At 44.9% G+C, this 18,379-nt stretch overlaps 2 protein-coding genes across 3 annotated transcripts in view; one reads left to right on the forward strand and one right to left on the reverse strand.

Annotated features, from left to right (window-relative positions):
- PRPF4 (pre-mRNA processing factor 4) overlaps positions 1–6,616 on the reverse strand; it is a 42,894-nt gene extending 36,278 nt beyond the window's left edge. Inside the window, exon 1 of the mRNA XM_040324324.1 lies at positions 6,511–6,616. The gene's annotated coding sequence lies outside the window, so the exon portion shown is untranslated. The remainder of the gene's footprint in view (positions 1–6,510) is intronic.
- Positions 6,527–17,569, forward strand: CDC26 (cell division cycle 26). 2 transcript variants are annotated; one of them, XM_040324326.1, is made up of 4 exons: positions 6,527–6,634; positions 14,578–14,643; positions 15,129–15,217; positions 16,427–17,569. In XM_040324326.1, exons 3-4 carry the CDS (start codon positions 15,137–15,139, stop codon positions 16,598–16,600), a joined length of 255 nt encoding a protein of 84 aa, XP_040180260.1. In that variant the 5' UTR covers positions 6,527–6,634; positions 14,578–14,643; positions 15,129–15,136; the 3' UTR covers positions 16,601–17,569. The 2 variants fall into 2 exon arrangements, with proteins under 2 accessions (XP_040180260.1, XP_040180259.1); XM_040324325.1 differs by lacking the exon at positions 14,578–14,643 and having other exon boundaries at positions 6,530–6,634.
- Positions 17,570–18,379: the final 810 nt, after the last annotated feature.

An 18,379-nucleotide genomic window follows, 5' to 3' on the forward strand; every position in this document is an offset into this window, starting at 1 on the left:
TTTTTATATTGTGAGTTATGCCTGCTTGCTGGCCCACTCTTTCCTTGATTCTCTGCATGCTTTGCAGCTTCCCCTCTGTGGTTTACTTTCCATTTCTAAGGACTACAGATCCCTTGGTACCTTGCTGCCTGAATACAGAGATTCCTGCACCGACGCTGCCTCCTGAAACTCTTCCTCTCAGCACCTCTGTAGGTGAGAAGGCAGGCTCTGAGAAATGTGTGACACAGTAGTGTGTGAATATAGGATTTACATTTTTTTCCCCCATAGATACACTTTAGGGAAAAAATGTTGTATACAACAGAAAATGTGCAATTGTTTGAATGTTTACAGAAAAGTAAACAAGCTAATAAGAAGCAGTGACTTTTTTTTTTAACGAAAGTTTGAAAAATTCTGATACCCTTTTATAAAAAAAGGGCCCTTGTTGACATTTATGGAATCAATGTATATTCCTAAATTTTCAACTATTTGAACCATCTTAATAAAAGCTGCCTTCCTCTTTACCCGTCTAACTGCTGCCACCCAGGTTCACTAAAATTTGCAATAGAGGATTTCTTTCTTAAGAGATCCTGTAGGGCACATAAGCCCGCAGTCTATGGCATGAACGATTCCTAAATGATCTGTAAAAACATCTTGGAATATAGAAATCCATTTGCTTGACTGCTAAACTGTTACAGACAAACCCTAGGTAACATTTAATGAATATTTATCTGAGGTCCATATGCAGGGTTGTGGTTGAGTCTTCCGATTCCCTGCCAATTTTTATTTGACATGGTGATAAAGTTTTTCAGACTTGGGGAGACTGACAATATTACACTGTATTCCAATAGAGCTGTGAAATGGCCTCAGACAGACCTGAAAACTCTTATGATTGGTACCCATTGATTTGTCAAACTGTATGGATTTATGAACCTTCCCTGGAAGGTACTCTCGGTCATAGTTCCAATATTTTTTGTTATGTATGGTCTTTTTCGTGACACAACTGGCATAAATCCTTGAGATCTTATACTGGTCAGTTCAGGTGTACCAAGTAGATTTGCTCGCTGGTCCAATGTTAAAATGGTAAAAGCATTTTTCTGGGATGCCGTAGAAGGTTCTTGCTGACCACATCCTTCCACCAATTCTTGCTGTCCGTTATCTGGAGGCATAGTATGCACTGTGTGTAATTCAGTACTTAAAAACCCACTTGTAGTTTCATCCTCGTTTTTAATACGTATTCGAGGTGTTCCATCAAGGGGAGTTTCAAAACCACTTGACGATGTTTCATCCTCTGTTTTAATATGTACTTGAGGTGCCACAGAAGGTTCATGACACAGTCCTACCACTATTTGTCGTATAGGCTGACGTGTGCTGGTAGTCGGCCTGGCATGTATTGTATGTAATTCAGAGTTTAAAACAAAACTAGATGATCCTTTTGGTGGAAGTTGAATTGCTATGGTTTCTGGAAACAAAGTCGGAATGGCATCTCTTTTAAAAAAGTGGTTAATCCTCTGATTTCATAAGCACTACGAGTAAAGTGCAGAGAACACATTCTATAATTTCCCCTTGTGCTAGTAAAAACCCTTTCCTGCAAATTCTTCCAAATTACCAAAGTCCTGAGGCATCTGCTGTAACCATCGCTTTATTAATTCCTTGTCTTTCGGGAATGAGTGAAGCATTATATCGTCCGTCTTCCTTTTTGATGTGGTCGCACATCCCTCAACGATACACACCGGCATCCTAACAAAAAACAGCATAGTTGTTTATCTCATAAAGATTCAAACATTTCATTTGTAATAAAAAAAAATGTTTGGTTCAGCTGGGTTCCTCAATGTTATCATACTTTTGAATGTGTCCTCAGTAAACTGTAAGTTCCCACTTTTGATTCTTCTCTTCCAATTCTGTCTTTGTTTCCACTCTTCGTCATCCTTTCCTCGAAAGGGATTTTTTTTTTTGATCTCCTAATGCTGGCAATGCAATGTTTCAACTGGTGATCAATTTTTTTAAACTGGGCAATCGAGTCCATGTTGCCCATTAATAGAAAATTGACTTTTTAGTCTGCCACCAACTCTTGAGCATACAAGGCCCTCATCTATCAGCTGATGAAAAACATATTTCTTCTTATATTTTTAAGCGAAAGTACTATCAACACAAAAAAATATTATACAGATTTTAGCACACGTGTCCATGATCTCCTACTTTAACCACTTCCCATCTTTTAGGCCGTTTATAAATGGCCTGGGGTTGAAGAGGTTATACCAGTAACATGACTGCAGCTACAGTCATAATCCTGGTTTAGTTCTTTTCAGCCGGCAATTCTCTTTAGGAAAAAGTGATCAGAGCGGCTATACCGCTACTGGTTAACTTTTACAGGCGGCGGAAGGGAATCTCCTGACCCATCGGGGAGCCTGGTAAAGATGCGACCGGCGGCATCAGCTCCCAGACACAGTAAGAGGAACTGATGTTATTCCTGCCACTGTGACATCACAATGATTTGGTCTGATGTAAACATCCCGTTACAGGCTTTTAAAGCGTCACCTATGAAATTTTAGGTACTGTAGTTTGGCGCAATTTCAGGGGGCGTATGCAATTTAAAGCGTGCATGTTAGGCATCTATTTACTCGACGAAACATCTTTTATGTTTTACCCAAAAATTGGGTATTATATTGCGTTTGTGTGTACTAAATCTCATTAAAGTGTCATTGTTTCTGAATATGTGCTTGTAATAAACGGTTTCGCAAATATTGTGTGCATAAAAAAACAACCATTTTATTCTCTGGGGACTCTGCTTTAAAAAAAAAAAAAAAAACGTTTGGGGGTTCCAAGTAATTTTCTAGCAATACATTTTGATTTTTTTTTTTACATGTTTGAGAGAAATATCGGATTTGGCCTGAACTAGAAATGGTTAAATACACATGGAGAGTCAAAGAAAAAAGAAAAGATTGAACTTGCCTCTAGAATTAAAGTTCACTTACACAAAAATAAATAGCCAAGATGGTAGAAACATCAGAGGGAATAGCCATCAGATAGTCGATGGAAAATAATTTATCGCTGGTTGGTTGATCAAATCCAAAACGCCATCCAGCCAATTTTAAGCAAGATTCCAGAATTATCTCACAATCACATTTTCCCACATATGACCACTATAGGACCTCCTTTCAATTAAAGCAATCTTCCCAAAAGGAATTCCTTGAATAAACTCATCAATCACTGTATTTTATACACAATTTTTCTTTATCAAGGCCCCGATAGTGTTCCCAAAACGTAAAGCAAAAATGTTTGAAAAAGCACTTTTGCCAGAGTACAAAATGAACACATGCACTATTCATACATACGCACATAGGTGTTTCCAGCACATGTTGCTCTCGTTTAGAACCCCCCATCACAGTAATCTTTTGAGATATAAAATGCCCAAATTAACTAGAAAATGAAAATGTACAACATGGTGCAATATACCGCTGTGTGCCCATCCTTTTCAATGCAGAGATACAATGGGGTTTAATTACTAAAGCTGGAGTGTGGCAAAATCAGGCTCACTTGCCGCATACAAACCAATCAGCTTCCAGGTTTTAGCCCAGGTTCACACTGGGTGCGTTTTGGCACGAATTGCATGCGACTTCTGTAACAAAGTCAATGCAAGTCGGCCAAAAGTAGTGCAGGAACCTTTTTCTAAGTCAGATGGACTCAAGTAAGTTGCACGGTTAGAACGGTTCCGTGCACAGAATGCGCCAGGTGCTCCAAAGTCGGAGCGATTGTCACATCAGTGTGAACCAGGCTTATTGCCAAAGCTTAGTTGAACAAGATGAAGTTAGAAGCTAATTGGCTACCATTCACATCTACACCAGATTCTAAGTGTGGCAGCTTTAGTAAATCTCTCTCTCCCCCCCCCCCCCCATATGTCCTGCATGCTTTATTCAAGCAAAAACTAAACATACAATCCACAAAAATCAACATTATATGATTAATTATGATGTTTATCATTTTAGGCTTTCAAAAAAGTAATATATATAACTGGCTCAGGTACATGGATGATATGAGGCACCAAACATGGCATTTTTGTGCCTGGCGTACCACAGGCAGTATGCGGCCGTACTTGGAGAAAGGATGATGCTTTCTTGCATCGTGTTTACAAAGTTATGACATTCCCTGGATGTTCTGCATTCAGGGAATACATCATATGCGCATTTAACACTGATGCAAGAAAACATTGTCTTTTACAGGAGTAAGGCTGTGTGCAGTCATTCACTTCTATGGCTGGCTGTGTGCACCACCTGTGGCTTACAGTAAAGCATATTTGCGACCCAAACCACCCATGTGCAAGAGCCCAAATAGCATCATCTTAATTTCATAACATTGAAAAACACCTAAACATATTTTCTAAGTATGTTTTTAAAAGTTATAATGCATCTGTAGAAAAATATTACCCACCTATGTGTCCCTTTTGTGCTGTGAATGTTTTGGTGGTGGTCCAGAGGTCCCTTTGGCTAGGTGCAGTTACAACCTGCCGGGCAATGAGAAGTAGGCAGGGGTATGTGCCAAGTCACCTGATAAACACTATGCTGAGCTAATGGCTGAGGTTGGGTCAGGCCAATGGATGTCAGGAGCAAGACGCCATCCTGGCAGTGGGGCAAGATAACTCTGTCCTGCAAACACCTGGCTAGCACTTCAGAAAAATTGGCCATGCTGACATTCACTTACATTTAGCAAACTAATGCCTGTCTTATTTGGGCTACTGGTTGAGCTAGTACATGGATGCTCATCCTGTGGCCCTCCAGCTGATGTGGATCTACAAGTCCCATCATGCTCAGCATTTGGGAGTCATGAATGTATCAGTCACCCTTGCCATGCCTCATGAGACTTGTAGTTCCGCAACAGGTGGAGGGCCACAGGCTGAGCACCCATGAGCTAGTAGAATAGAGAAAGCCATGATGAATAACGATCCCTGGGCAGTTAGGTTAGGATGTATGCAAGCACTGGGGTCATACTGTGGATGGGTGGCCTGCACAGCAAAGTGATGTAACCCATACAATGCTGCTTGCTTCTGGGCATGCTCAAGCCCCCCCCCAGATGAGAAACTATGATCTATCAGTAAAAGCAGAACACATTACACCAGGGCTTGACAAATTTGCTTCAAATCTTGGAGCCAGCAAGACAGTTTTTTTATTTAACCTTTTGGCCTACTTTCCCCCACTTCCTGCCCAGCCAATATTCAGCTTCCAGTGCTGTGGCACTTCAATGACAATTATGTGTTCATGCAATACTGTACCCAAATGAAATGTTTATAATTTTGTTAAGACAGATAGGGCTTTTTTTCTGGTGGTATTTTTACCACCACTGGGGGGGAACAGCTAAGTACATAAAAAAAAAAAAAACACAGAACATTTTGAAGAAGAAGAAAAAACTGCACGGATAAGCAGCACTGATAGATGGCACTGGTGAGGCTGTACTGATGGGGCACTGACGAGGCAGCCACACTGGCTGTCCATCGACTAGCGGGCTCTTTGCGGACCAGACCCGACTCAGAGCTGCAATTGGAGCCTGTCCAGTAGGGGAACCAGAGTGCCGGGGGGGGGGATCCCATGCAAGGTGGTATCCGGCTTGGGGCCCATCGATGAGCCCATTCAGAGCTGCCAGTTCCTGCTCCAGGGAGTCTTTCCTGGACAGCTCGATCTAGACCAGCGGGAGGGTGGAGAGAGCTGCACAGGTGACACATACTGTCAGGGGCTCCACTCTGCCCCATCAGCTCAGCTCCTCCTACAGCCCCGCATCTGCCCTAACCCTTCACAGTCCTGCCCTCACAGCTCTGTCCCTCACCACCCCCAGCATCAGAAACCACACGTGACACCGCGTTCTGGCTGCGCCCCCTCCCATGCTAGCCACTGGGGCTGACAACAGACCAGGCCGCATTATTTAGTCGCCATGGCGACCTAGTATTTGTTGAGTCCTGCATTACACATAGTTGGGCACACATTGAGCCAGAGAAATTATTGGTCTAAAGCAGGGATCCCTCAAACTACGGCCTCCAGCTGTTGTAAACTACACATCCCATGGGCATTGTAACACACTGACATTCACAGACATGACCAGGCATGATGGGAATTGTAGTTCCTGAACACCTGGAGGGCCGTAGTTTGAAGACCCATGGTCTAAAGGCCTAATGCATTCTGAGGGGTTCTAAAGAAAAAGGTCAAGTCCCTCGAGGATGATGCACAAGGCTGTGCGTCCTCTGCTTGTATTATGTTACAGTTTGTCCAGATTACCCCAGTACTGAGAGGACGCAAAGCCCTGTACATTATAAAGACAGGGGTCATCCTCACCATACACTGTACACTAATAAGACAGGAGGTCTTCCTCCCCCATACACTGTACATTATACAGACAGAGTCACACATGTCTCAGTACCCCAAGCATACAATAATGATGTGGTGTGTACAGGCCGGATGATCTCCCATCCTCTGGTGACAGGTTCTCTTACAGAGGGGACTACATACGGGTCTGTACACAGGAAGGATGGTGACACCGACTGATACTCACTCTGCTCGGCCTCCCCTCAGAAACTCCCGGACGCTGTACACACGCTGCTTCCGCCTCCAGACCGGAAGTGACGGTTTCCCTGGCACAGTGCACGCTGGGAGCAGAAGGCGGAGGAAGTGATTCGGTGAGTGGAAGTTGCTTGTGATAGGGGCACTACAAGTCCAACATTTCCTTCTACATACAGGGCCTACACTCTGTATACAGGGGTACTTCAAGTCCCGGGTGTGCTCTCCTGTAGACAGGGGTACTACAGTCCCAGTGTGCCCTCCTTGTGTATGCAGGGGTACTACAAGTCCCAGTGTGCCCTCCTTTTGTAATGCAGGGGTACTACAAGTCCCAGTGTGCCCTCCTTGTGTATGCAGGGGTACTACAAGTCCCAGTGTGCCCTCCTTCTGTATGTAGGGGTACTACAAGTCGCCAGTGTGCTCTCCTGTTTACAGGGGTACTACAAGTCCCAGTGTGCCCTCCTTGTGTATGCAGGGGTACTACAAGTCCCAGTGTGCCCTCCTTGTGTATGCAGGGGTACTACAAGTCCAGTGTGCCCTCCTTGTGTATGCAGGTGGTACTACAAGTCCCAGTGTGCCCTCCTGTGTGTATGCAGGGGTACTACAAGTCCCCAGTGTGCCCTCCTTCTGTATGTAGGGGTACTACAAGTCCCAGTGTGCTCTCCTGTTTACAGGGGTAGCCACAAGTCCCCAGTGTGCACTCCTTCTGTATGCAGGGTACTACAAGTCCAGTGTGCACTCCTCTGTATGCAGGGGTACTACAAGTCCCAGTGTGCACTCCTTCTGTATGCAGGGGTACTACAAGTCCCAGTGTGCCCTCCTTGTGTCTGCAGGGTACTACAAGTCCCAGTGTGCCCTCTTCTGTATGCAGGGGTACTACAAGTCCCAGTGTGCACTCCTTCGTATGCAGGGGTACTACAAGTCACAATGTGCCCTCCTTGTGTATGCAGGGGTACTACAAGTCCCAGTGTGCACTCCTTCTGTATGCAGGGGTACTACAAGTCACAATGTGCCCTCCTTGTGTATGCAGGGGTACTACAAGTCACAATGTGCCCTCCTTGTGTATGCAGGGGTACTAACAAGTCCCAGTGTGCCCTCCTTGTGTATGCAGGGGTACTACAAGTCCCAGTGTGCACTCCTTGTGTATGCAGGGGGTACTACAAGTCCCAGTGTGCACTCCTTGTGTATGCAGGGGTACTACAAGTCCCAGTGTGCACTCCTTGTGTATGCAGGGGTACTACAAGTCCCAGTGTGCTCTCCTTCTCTATACAGGCGTACTACAAATCCCAGTGTGCCCTCCTTCTGTATGCAGGGTACTACAAGTCCCAGTGTGCTCTCCTGTATACAGGGGTACTACAAGTCTCAGTGTGCCCTCCTGTATACACGGGGTGCTACAAGTCTCAGTGTGCCCTCCTTCTGTATGCAGGGGTACTACAAATCCAGTGTGCCCTCCTTCTGTAGTGCAGGGGTACTACAAATCCAGTGTGCTCTCCTGTTTAACAGGGGTACTACAAGTCCCAGTGTGCACTCCTCTGTATGCAGGGTAATAACAAGTCCCAGTGTGCACTCCTTGTGTATGCAGGGGGTACTACAAGTCCCAGTGTGCCCTCCTTGTGTATGCAGGGGTACTACAAGTCCCAGTGTGCCCTCCTTCTGTATGTAGGGGTACTACAAGTCCCAGTGTGCTCTCCTGTTTACAGGGGTACCACAAGTCCCAGTGTGCACTCCTTCTGTATGCAGGGGTACTACAAGGTCCCCAGTGTGCACTCCTTCTGTATGCAGGGGTACTACAAGCCCAGTGTGCACTCCTTCTGTATGCAGGGGTACTACAAGTCCCAGTGTGCCCTCCTGGTGTATGCAGGGGTACTACAAGTCCCAGTGTGCCCTCCTTCTGTATGCAGGGGTACTACAAGTCCAGTGGGCCCTCCCTTGTGTATGCAGGGGTACTACAAGTCCAGTGTGCACTCCTTCTGTATGCAGGGGGTACTACAAGTCACATGTGCCCTCCTTGTGTATGCAGGGGTACTACAAGTCCCAGTGTGCACTCCTTCTGTATGCAGGGGTACTACAAGTCACAATGTGCCCTCCATTGTGTATGCAGGGGTACTACAAGTCCCAGTGTGCACTCCTTCTGTATGCAGGGGTACTACAAGTCACAATGTGCCCTCCTTGTGTATGCAGGGGTACTACAAGTCCACAATGTGCCCTCCTTGTGTATGCAGGGTACTTACAAGTCCAGTGTGCCCTCCTTGTGTATGCAGGGGGTACTACAAGTCCCAGTGTGCCCTCCTTGTGTATGCAGGGGTACTACAAGTCCAGTGTGCACTCCTTGTGTATGCAGGGGTCTACAAGTCCCGTGTGTGCACTCCTTGTGTATGCAGGGGTATACAAGTCCCAGTGTGCACTCCTTGTGTATGCAGGGGTACTACAAGTCCAGTGTGCTCTCCTTCTCTATACAGGCTACTACAAATCCCAGTGTGCCCTCCTTCTGTATGCAGGGGTACTACAAGTCCCAGTGTGCTCTCCTGTATACAGGGGTACTACAAGTCTCAGTGTGCCCTCCTGTATACACGGGGTGCTACAAGTCTCAGTGTGCCCTCCCTTTCTGTATGCAGGGGTACTACAAATCCAGTGTGCCCTCCTTCTGTATGCAGGGGTACTACAAATCCCAGTGTGCTCTCCTGTTTACAGGGGTACTACAAGTCCCAGTGTGGCACTCCTTCTGTATGCAGGGGGTAATACAAGTCCCAGTGTGCCCTCCTTGTGTATGCAGGGGTACTACAAGTCCCAGTGTGCACTCCTTGTGTATGCAGGGGTACTAGCAAGTCCCAGTGTGCACTCCTTGTGTATGCAGGGGTACTACAAGGTCCCAGTGTGCACTCCTTGTGTATGCAGGGTACTACAAGTCCCAGTGTGCACTCCTTGTGTATGCAGGGGTACTACAAGTCCCCAGTGTGCTACTCCTTGTGTATGCAGGGGTACTACAGTCCCAGTGTGCACTCCTTGTGTATGCAGGGGTACGACAAGTCCAGTGTGCCCTCCTTCTGTATGCAGGGGTACTACAAATCCAGTGTGCTCTCCTGTTTACAGGGGTACTACAAGTCCCAGTGTGCCATCCTTCTGTATGCAGGGGTAATACAAGTCCCAGTGTGCACTCCTTGTGTATACAGGGGTACTACAAGTCCCAGTGTGCACTCCTCTGTATGCAGGGGTACTACAAGTCCCAGTGTGCACTCCTTCTGTATGCAGGGGTACTACAAGTCCCAGTGTGCACTCCTTGTGTATACAGGGGTACTACAAGTCCCAGTGTGCCCTCCTTCTGTATGCAGGGGTACTACAAATCCCAGTGTGCTCTCCTGTTACAGGGGTACTACAAGTCCCAGTGTGCACTCCTTCTGTATGCAGGGGTACTACAAGTCCCAGTGTGCCCTCCTTGTGTATGCAGGGGTATACAAGTCCCAGTGTCCACTCCTTCTGTATGCAGGGTAACTACAACTCCAGTGTGCCTTTCCTTGTGTATACAGGGGGTACTACAAGTCCCAGTGTTCTTTCTGTATACAGGGGGTACTACAAGTCCCAGTGTGCCCTCCTTGTGTATGCAGGGGTGGCTACAACTTCCAGTGTGCCCTCCTTTAGTATCAGGGGTACTACAAGTCCCAGTGTGCCTCCTTGTGATGCAGGGGTACTACAAGTCCCAGTGTGCCCTCCTTCTGTAGCAGGGGTACTACAAGTCCCAGTTGTGCTCTCCTGTATACAGGGACACTACAAGTCCCAGTGTGCCCTCCTTGTTATGCAGGGTACTACAAGTCCCAGTGTCCACTCCTTCTGTTATGCAGGGGTACTACAACTCCCAGTGTGCCTTCCTTGTGTATACAGGGGTACTACAAGTCCCAGTGTTCTTTCCTGTATACAGGGGTACTACAAGTCCCAGTGTGCCCTCCTTGTGTATGCAGGGTGAAACTACAAGTCCCAGTGTGCCCTCCTTGTGTATGCAGGGGTGCTACAACTTCAGTGTGCCCTCCTTGTGTATGCAGGTGTGCTACAACTTCCAGTGTGCCCTCCTTTAGTATGCAGGGGTACTACAAGTCCCAGTGTTCTTTCCTGTATACAGGGGTACTACAAGTCCCAGTGTTCTTTCCTGTATACAGGGGTACTACAAGTCCCAGTGTGCCCTCCTTGTGTATGCAGGGGTACTACAAGTCCCAGTGTGCCCTCCTTGTGTATGCAGGGGTGCTACAAACTTCCAGTGTGCCCTCCTTGTGTATGCAGGGGTGCTACAACTTCCAGTGTGCCCTCCTTTAGTATGCAGGGGTGCTACAAGTCCCAGTGTTGCCCGTCCTTGTGTATGCAGGGGTACTACAAGTCCCAGTGTGCCCTCCTTCTGTATGCAGGGGTACTACAAGTCCCAGTGTGCTCTCCTTCTGTATGCAGGGGTACTACAAGTCCCAGTGTGCTCTCCTTCTCTATACAGGCGTACTACAAGTCCCAGCTGATTGGCTATTAATGTAGCAGTGCACCAGATTTTGCACCCTCCAGTTTTAGTAAATCAACCCCAGTGTGTTCAGGGGGTGGCATGCTTCTCTCCTGCCTTCAGCAGACTTGTACAGGCACTGACAGGTTCACTTTAATTCTATCTTCATTTATAACATTTTTATTGTTGTTTGCATACACAAAATACAAAAAGTGGTACACCAATTTGCATGGAGTTAGCACACTACATACGCAAGCATACATTCCCCCCCCCCCCCCTGCATCTCCGTATCATTGTGATTGAGTGGAAAAGCCCATTTAAACTCCAAAGTTATCTTCCCTTATGTCCGCCCTCCCCCCACCACCCCTCTCCCACCCCTCCACCCTCCCATCACACCATGGACTAGTTTCTTAAAGCGGTAGTTCACCCTCACCCACATGATTTTACCATCGAGAGCAGGCATATGTAGCGCGAGCTACAGTATGCCTGTCCCGATTTTTTTAACCCCGGACTCACCTTGTAATCAGGACATCGTAGATTTCGGCTCCCGCAGGGAATGGGCGTGCCTATGGAGAGGAGGATGATTGACGGCCGCTCTGGCACGTCACTCTCCGCCGAAGACAGCCGGAGTAGGTCTCGCTCTTCACGGCGCCGGCGCACAGGCTATGCGCAGGCGCCGTGAAGAGCCAAGCCTATTTCGGCTATTTCCGGAGAAGCGTGACGCGCCAGAGCCGGCCGTCATCATCCTCCGTCTCCATAGGCACGCCCATTCCCCGGTATCTTCGATGAACGATTACAAGGTGAGTACGGGGGGTAAAAAAATCGGGACAGGCATACTGTAGCTCGCGCTACAATGCCTGATTTTATGGTAGTAGAAAAAAAAAAAAAAATTTCCGTTCATAGGTGAACCCCCGCTTTAAGGTTAGTTTGTTTTCATTAAATAAATCCTCCCCCATATAGGGGTGTCAGATAGCTGGTTAAAGTATATATCATTATATAGGACATCCCATTATGTCTAGCCAAGGTTTCCACATCCTCACATATTTTCCATAGTTGCCCTGTCTAGTGAGTGTCACTCTCTCGCTCCAGATCATTGTATTAATGGTTCAACCGCAAGATTTAACAGTAGGTGGAGTCTGGGCCTGCCACCTCCACGCAATTAACTTCCTTGCCTGGAAGAGGCATCACCACCACCGTACCAGCAGGCACTCTGTTTCTCCCTCAATACTACTAGTAGGCATGTCTTAGATTTCAGCTTCCAGATTCGTTATGAAAGTTTTATTTATTGTGTCTATTACCTCCTCCAGTATCTAAATAGCTTGGGGCATTTCCACATCATGTGGATGAGACTGCCTGTCGCTCTGCACCTTGGACATCGTCAGTACTTCTCCACCCAAGGTGAACATTCTCCTGGGGGTATAGGTATACTCTATGCAAGAGGAACAAGTGTGATACTTTCTGAGCCGGAGAGATCGAGACCAGTAACCCCCCTCCTCAAGATCGCACTCCACTGTTCCGTGGTCATTGACCCAAGTCTTTCTCCCACCCCATCCTGCTCTAATGGGCCTGCCTACTTATTGTTTTACTCCTATTCTGGAATACAGTTCAGAGATCAGGCCTTTCGTTGTTTTTGAAGAGGTTATTTTCGAGAGGGTGGGAGCCGAGGACCATACAATGGGTTGTGACCCAAACTGGGCTTGGATGCCGTGCCGGATCTGGAGGTATCTGTAAAATGTTTTATTTGCTATGTTGAATTCCTGTCGCAAATCTGCAAAGGATTTCATATGTTCTCCATCGTACAATTGATTCAAGCAATTTATCCCTTGTCTCTCCCATTCCTTGCATCTCTCAATGTCTTTTAGTTCCCTTAAGTTCTGGTTGCACCAGAGAGGGGCAAACGTTGTTATTCCCTTATAGCCCATCAGTGTTTTTGTTGTTTGCCATACTTTAAGGATTAGTTTTATAGTTGGACCCTTATAAATAAACGAGCCAGCCTCGAGTGCCTCCAATATTGTCCTGTGTGGTGCCCCTAATAACATCAGTGTACCTTCAAAACCTGTCTTTGCAGACAGTGTGACATAAAATATTGAAACAACCATCATTTTATTCTCTAGGGTCTCTACTAAAAAAGTATAATGTTTGGGGGGGTTCTAATAAAATTTCTATAAAAAAATACAGATTTTTAACTTGTAAACAACAAGTGTCAGAAATAGGTTTAGGCCCCTTTCACAATGGGGCGTTCTTTCGAGCGTTTTTCAAGCTTTTTTCGAGCTTTATTCGAGCAAAGCCTCATCTGCAATCCCAATGTGCTGGTAAAGCCCTGCTAAGACCCTAACGTCAGGGCTCAACAAATCCCGGTCGCCAGGTCGCCATGGTGACTAGAAATAGGGTCCTGGCGACTTGGCTTGGAAGGGGGGCAAATTTTTTATTTTTTTGTGAGCTGGCGCCATCTGGTGGTGAGCCGTTGGTATTACAAGTTATTACCACCAGATGTGTAAGTTGGCGCCATCTGGTGGTGGCCGTTGGTATTACAAGTTAAGCATTACAAGTTAAACAGCAATTCTAATGTAATTTTTCACTGCCATCTTCTTCCCTCTAATTAGAACCCCCAAACATTATATATATTTTTTATCCTAACACCCTAGAGAATAAAATAGCGATCGTTGCAATACTTTCTGTCACGCCGTATTTGCGCAGCGGTCTTACAAGCGCACTTTTTTGGATTTTTTTTTTTACTTTTTTAAAAAAAAAATAAGACAACAGTGAAGTTATCCCCATTTTTTTGAATATTATGAAAGATAATGTTACGCCGAGTAAATTCATACCCAACATGTCACGCTTCAAAATTGCTTCCGTTCGTGGAATGCCAACAAACTTTTACCCTTTAAAATCTCTATAGGCGACGTTTAAAAAAAATCTACAGGTTGCATGTTTTGAGTTACAGAGGAGCTAGAATTATTGCTCTCACTCTACCAATCGCGGCGATACCTGACATGTGTGGTTTGAACACAGTTTACATATGCGGGCGCTGCTCACGTATGTGTTCGCTTCTGCGCGCAAGCTCGTCGGGACGGGGTGCGTTTTCTGGCTCCTAACTTTTTTAGCTGGCTCCTAGATTCCAAGCAAATTTGTCAATCCCTGCCTAACGTTTTAGGGCGTTTTTGCAGTGCCTCAGTGTGAAAGGGTAAGGTGTTTTTACAGCACTTTAAATTCATTTCAATGGAGAGGGGCGTTTTTGGAGCGTTTTTTTCAGCGTCCAAAAGCTGCTCCAAAGATGCTGCGTACAGGACTCAGTGTAAAAGGGTCCATTGAGAATCATGGAAAGCATTTAATGAGCGTTTTAATAGCGCTATTTTTAACGCTAAAATGCTGTAAAAATGCTTCAGTGTGAAAGGGGTCTTAGTCTTTAAAGGAGTTGTAAACCCTCGTGTTTTTTCACCTTAATGCATCCTATGCATTAAGGTGAAAAAACTTCTGGTAGTCAGTGGTTAAACTGATCTCATTTACAGACCGAAGTTCATTCCTTTGTTCTAAAAGTGTTACAATGTTTCTCCTTCTAAACTTGGCAGCCTTTTTTTTTTTTTTTTTAAGACAGCTGTCAGCTGTGAGGAGAAGAACTCTGCATAGAATCGTATAGTGCCATTATCTACAACTTATGTATGTTGCCTTTTGTGTCTATGCCTTGTCTTTTAGATTGTGAGCTGTTTGGTGATAGTTTCCATAGGCAGTGTTATGGTTGCAGCCCCTTTATGAAGGTCCATTGAATTCTATTGCATGCAATACGCTGCTTTTTGCTGGAAAAAAAGTCCCTGACCCTTTCCAAAAACGCAGAGGCACAAAAAAGCATTGATGTGAACATGTTCCATAGGAAACCATGTTAAAAAATTTCCCTGCATTTCTGCAAAATGCACCAAAAAAAAGCATTAGTGTGAATGGAGCCTTAGACCACATTCTACACAGTCTGTGGTCTTGTTGTTTTGTTGTTTCTCATCACATGACAGTTTTTTTGTTTTTTTTTTATTGGTGGATATCAGTTTGGGCTCCCCATCCTGTGACTGATGTGTTTGTCTTATGATTTCATACTGTATAGCCTTTTGCCCTGTTGCATGATGAATAAACATTGACATCTCTATTCAATACAGATTGCAAGATGCTGCGCAGGAAGCCCACACGCCTGGAACTGAAACTTGATGATATTGAGGAATTTGAAAGTATCCGTAAAGAACTGGAGGTGAGAAAACCACATGGGGGAGTGGTCATTATTTTTCTTACAAATAATTATAATTCATTCTTTACATCAGAACCCAACAAGCAAAACAGGAAGTAGTTGAACAGGTTTTGCTTTAGCAGGGAACCCCTTATTTTCTGCAGCATGGACAGCCAGGCACCGAACATTGTCAGGAGAGGTCAGCCATAGCAGCTGTTGAAGTTTCCTTTAACCACTTAAGCCAGTGTTTCTCAACCTTTTTACCTCAGAGGAACCCTTGGTAAAAAGTTTGAGACCTCAGAGAACCCTGGAGGTAATGTTCACATGTACAACTCTACAACGTTGGTGTGATCAGCGAGCTGTTGATAGAACAACAATCATTTTTTGAAATAGCATTAAATAATAGAAACAATATTAAATCGTACCTGTTTATTGTAAAACTTGTGTTTTGCCTTTTTCTGCACGAATGGTCAATTCTGGGTGAAAGTTGAGATAAGCAGTGTACAGGGAGGCAGCAGGGCAAAGCAGAGGGGGTCAGGAGGGCATACTACATGGGTGGCAGCAGTGCACATTACATGGGAAAATGGGCATATTACTTGGGAGCAAGGCTTATTATGGGTCACTCAGCTGGGCACATTACATAGGATCAGGGCACCTGGGATCAGAGCACCTTACATGGGGTCAGGGCATATGGGATCAGAGCACATTACATGGGGTCAGGGCACATGGAAGCAGAGCATCTTACATGGGGTCAGGGCATATGGGATCAGAACACCTTGCATGAGATCAGGGCACCTTACATGGGATCAGGGTAACTTACATGAGCACAGGACAGCAGTCATTTCATTTGCAGAACTAAGCAGGGAAGCAACTGTGATGAGTTCTTTCCTGCTGCACTGTTCCCTCCTCTAATTCTCTCTTCCCGTCCATCCTGGGTGATGTCACATACAAGCACCTGGGAGGGGAGCAGAGCTGCACAGTTACTCAAGGAGAACTGCTTGCTTGTGTAGCTGTGCGTGAGTCAGCCGAGGGGATTCGATCTACCAGTCAGCTGCCTGTGACTGACAAGTAGATCACTGCAGAAGCCTAGGGTTCAACCTTAGTGAAGAAACACTGACTTGTCGCCCCCTGTCAGAACACAATAGAACAGCAGGGATAGATCTCTGTACTAAAATTGGATTGTTAGTACAGGGGTTCCGACCTGAACTGTCTTTTTTTTTTTTTTTCTTGTAGAGCCGTAAAAAACAGCGAGAAGAGGTGGATTTGTCTGCCAGTGAGGAAGATGCTGCAGTGTCACTCAGTGATGACTCTAAAACGAGAGAGCAAACTATCCATGACCGCATTGGATACAAACCACAGCCGAAGCCAAACAACCACACTGTACAGTTTGGAAACTTTGAGTTTTAGAGAAAAGAAATGGACTTTACCTTGTTTTTTTTTTTATGAACTGAAAGAACTGTTTAATGAGCGGAAATCAATTTGTATGGATTAATTTTTTTTTATGTTTTTTTTTTTTTATTAATATAAGTGTCATATTTTTGCAGTGCTTGGTGACATTTGTTTTTGCTTAAAAAGTTACATGTTAAAAAGAGTAACAATTCTGGCATATTAGAATGCCTTTCGGAAAGGTCCTAGTCCAGTTAATATGTGACTTGTTAAAGCCGTTGTATACCCCACTTTTGTGATTTTTTTTACCTACAGGTAAGCCTATAATAATTTTCTAGCATGTTTGGCATTATGCCTTACTATAAAAAAATTTGACAGGCAAATCATATTTTGTGAATCTTTTCCAAAGTTCCTTACATGGAGATCCTGCCAACACCAGAACGTCCTGTTAAAAAATGAGTGCCAAGCCACAGCATTTCAGGCAGCAGCATTGTCAGTCTGGTCTGTGTGCTCCTTTATTTTGCTGTTGGGTTGTCTGTCGGCAGGCCATGCCCCTAAGGTCCTCAGACTAGAGCAAGGATCTTCAAACTATGGGCCTCCAGTTGTTCAGGAACCACAATTCCCGTCATGTCTGTGAATGTCAGAAGTTTACAATGCCTCATGGGATGTGTAGTTCCGCAACAGCTGGAGGGCCGTAGTTTGAGGATCCCTGGACTAGAGGAAGAAAGAAGGTGCAAGTGTTAAGATCAGCTGATCAATCTGAGTGTTGGGATGAGGGGAAGCATGCCAGTGTCTTGGACCTTCTGTACATTTAGAAGTCCATTTTTTTTTAACACAACGTCCACCCAAGATGAATTTTTTCCGAATTAGATTCAAATTGTGAATTATAGGTGCAAGTTGTTTGAATTGTCTGTGAAAACATTTATAATTAAACCTCTTAGTGTTGCACTGTAGAGAACCAAATAAATGTTTGGTAGCTTTAGAAAATTATATTGTCTGTAGATTGAAATGGAAAATATTTTTTATGTCCTATTGTACATATTGTCCTATATTAACCACTTAAGCCCCGGACCATTTTGCAGCTAAATGCCCAGGCCAGGTTTTGCAATTCGGCACTGCGTCGCTTTAACAGACAATTGCGCGGTCGTGCGACGTGGCTCCCAAACAAAATTGGCGTCCTTTTTTCCCCACAAATAGAGCTTTCTTTTGGTGGTATTTGATCACCTCTGTGGTTTTTATTTTTTGCGCTTTAAACAAAAATAGAGCGACAATTTTGAAAAAAATTCAATATTTTTTACTTTTTGCTGTAATAAATATCCCCCAAAAACATATCTAAAAAAAAAAATTTCCTCAGTTTAGGCCGATACGTATTCTTCTACCTATTTTTGGTAAAAAAAATCGTAATAAGCGTTTATCGATTGGTTGGTTTATAGCGTTTACAAAATAGGGGATAGTTTTATTGCATTTTTATTAATTTTTTTTTTTTTACTACTATTGGCGGCGATCAGCGATTTTTTTCGTGACTGCGACATTATGGCGGACACTTCGGACAATTTTTACACATTTTTGGGACCATTGTCATTTTCACAGCAAAAAATGCATTTAAATTGCATTGTTTATTGTGAAAATGACAGTTGCAGTTTGGGAGTTAACCAAAGGGGGCACTGTAGGAGTTAGGGTTCACCTAGTGTGTGTTTACAACTGTAGGGGGGTGTGGCTGTAGGACTGACGTCATCGATCGAGTCTCCCTTATAAAAAGGATCACTCGATCGATACGCCGCCACAGTGAAGCACGGGGAA

Source organism: Rana temporaria, chromosome 9, assembly GCF_905171775.1.
Source record: "Rana temporaria chromosome 9, aRanTem1.1, whole genome shotgun sequence".
In the NCBI taxonomy this organism is placed as follows: domain Eukaryota; kingdom Metazoa; phylum Chordata; class Amphibia; order Anura; family Ranidae; genus Rana; species Rana temporaria.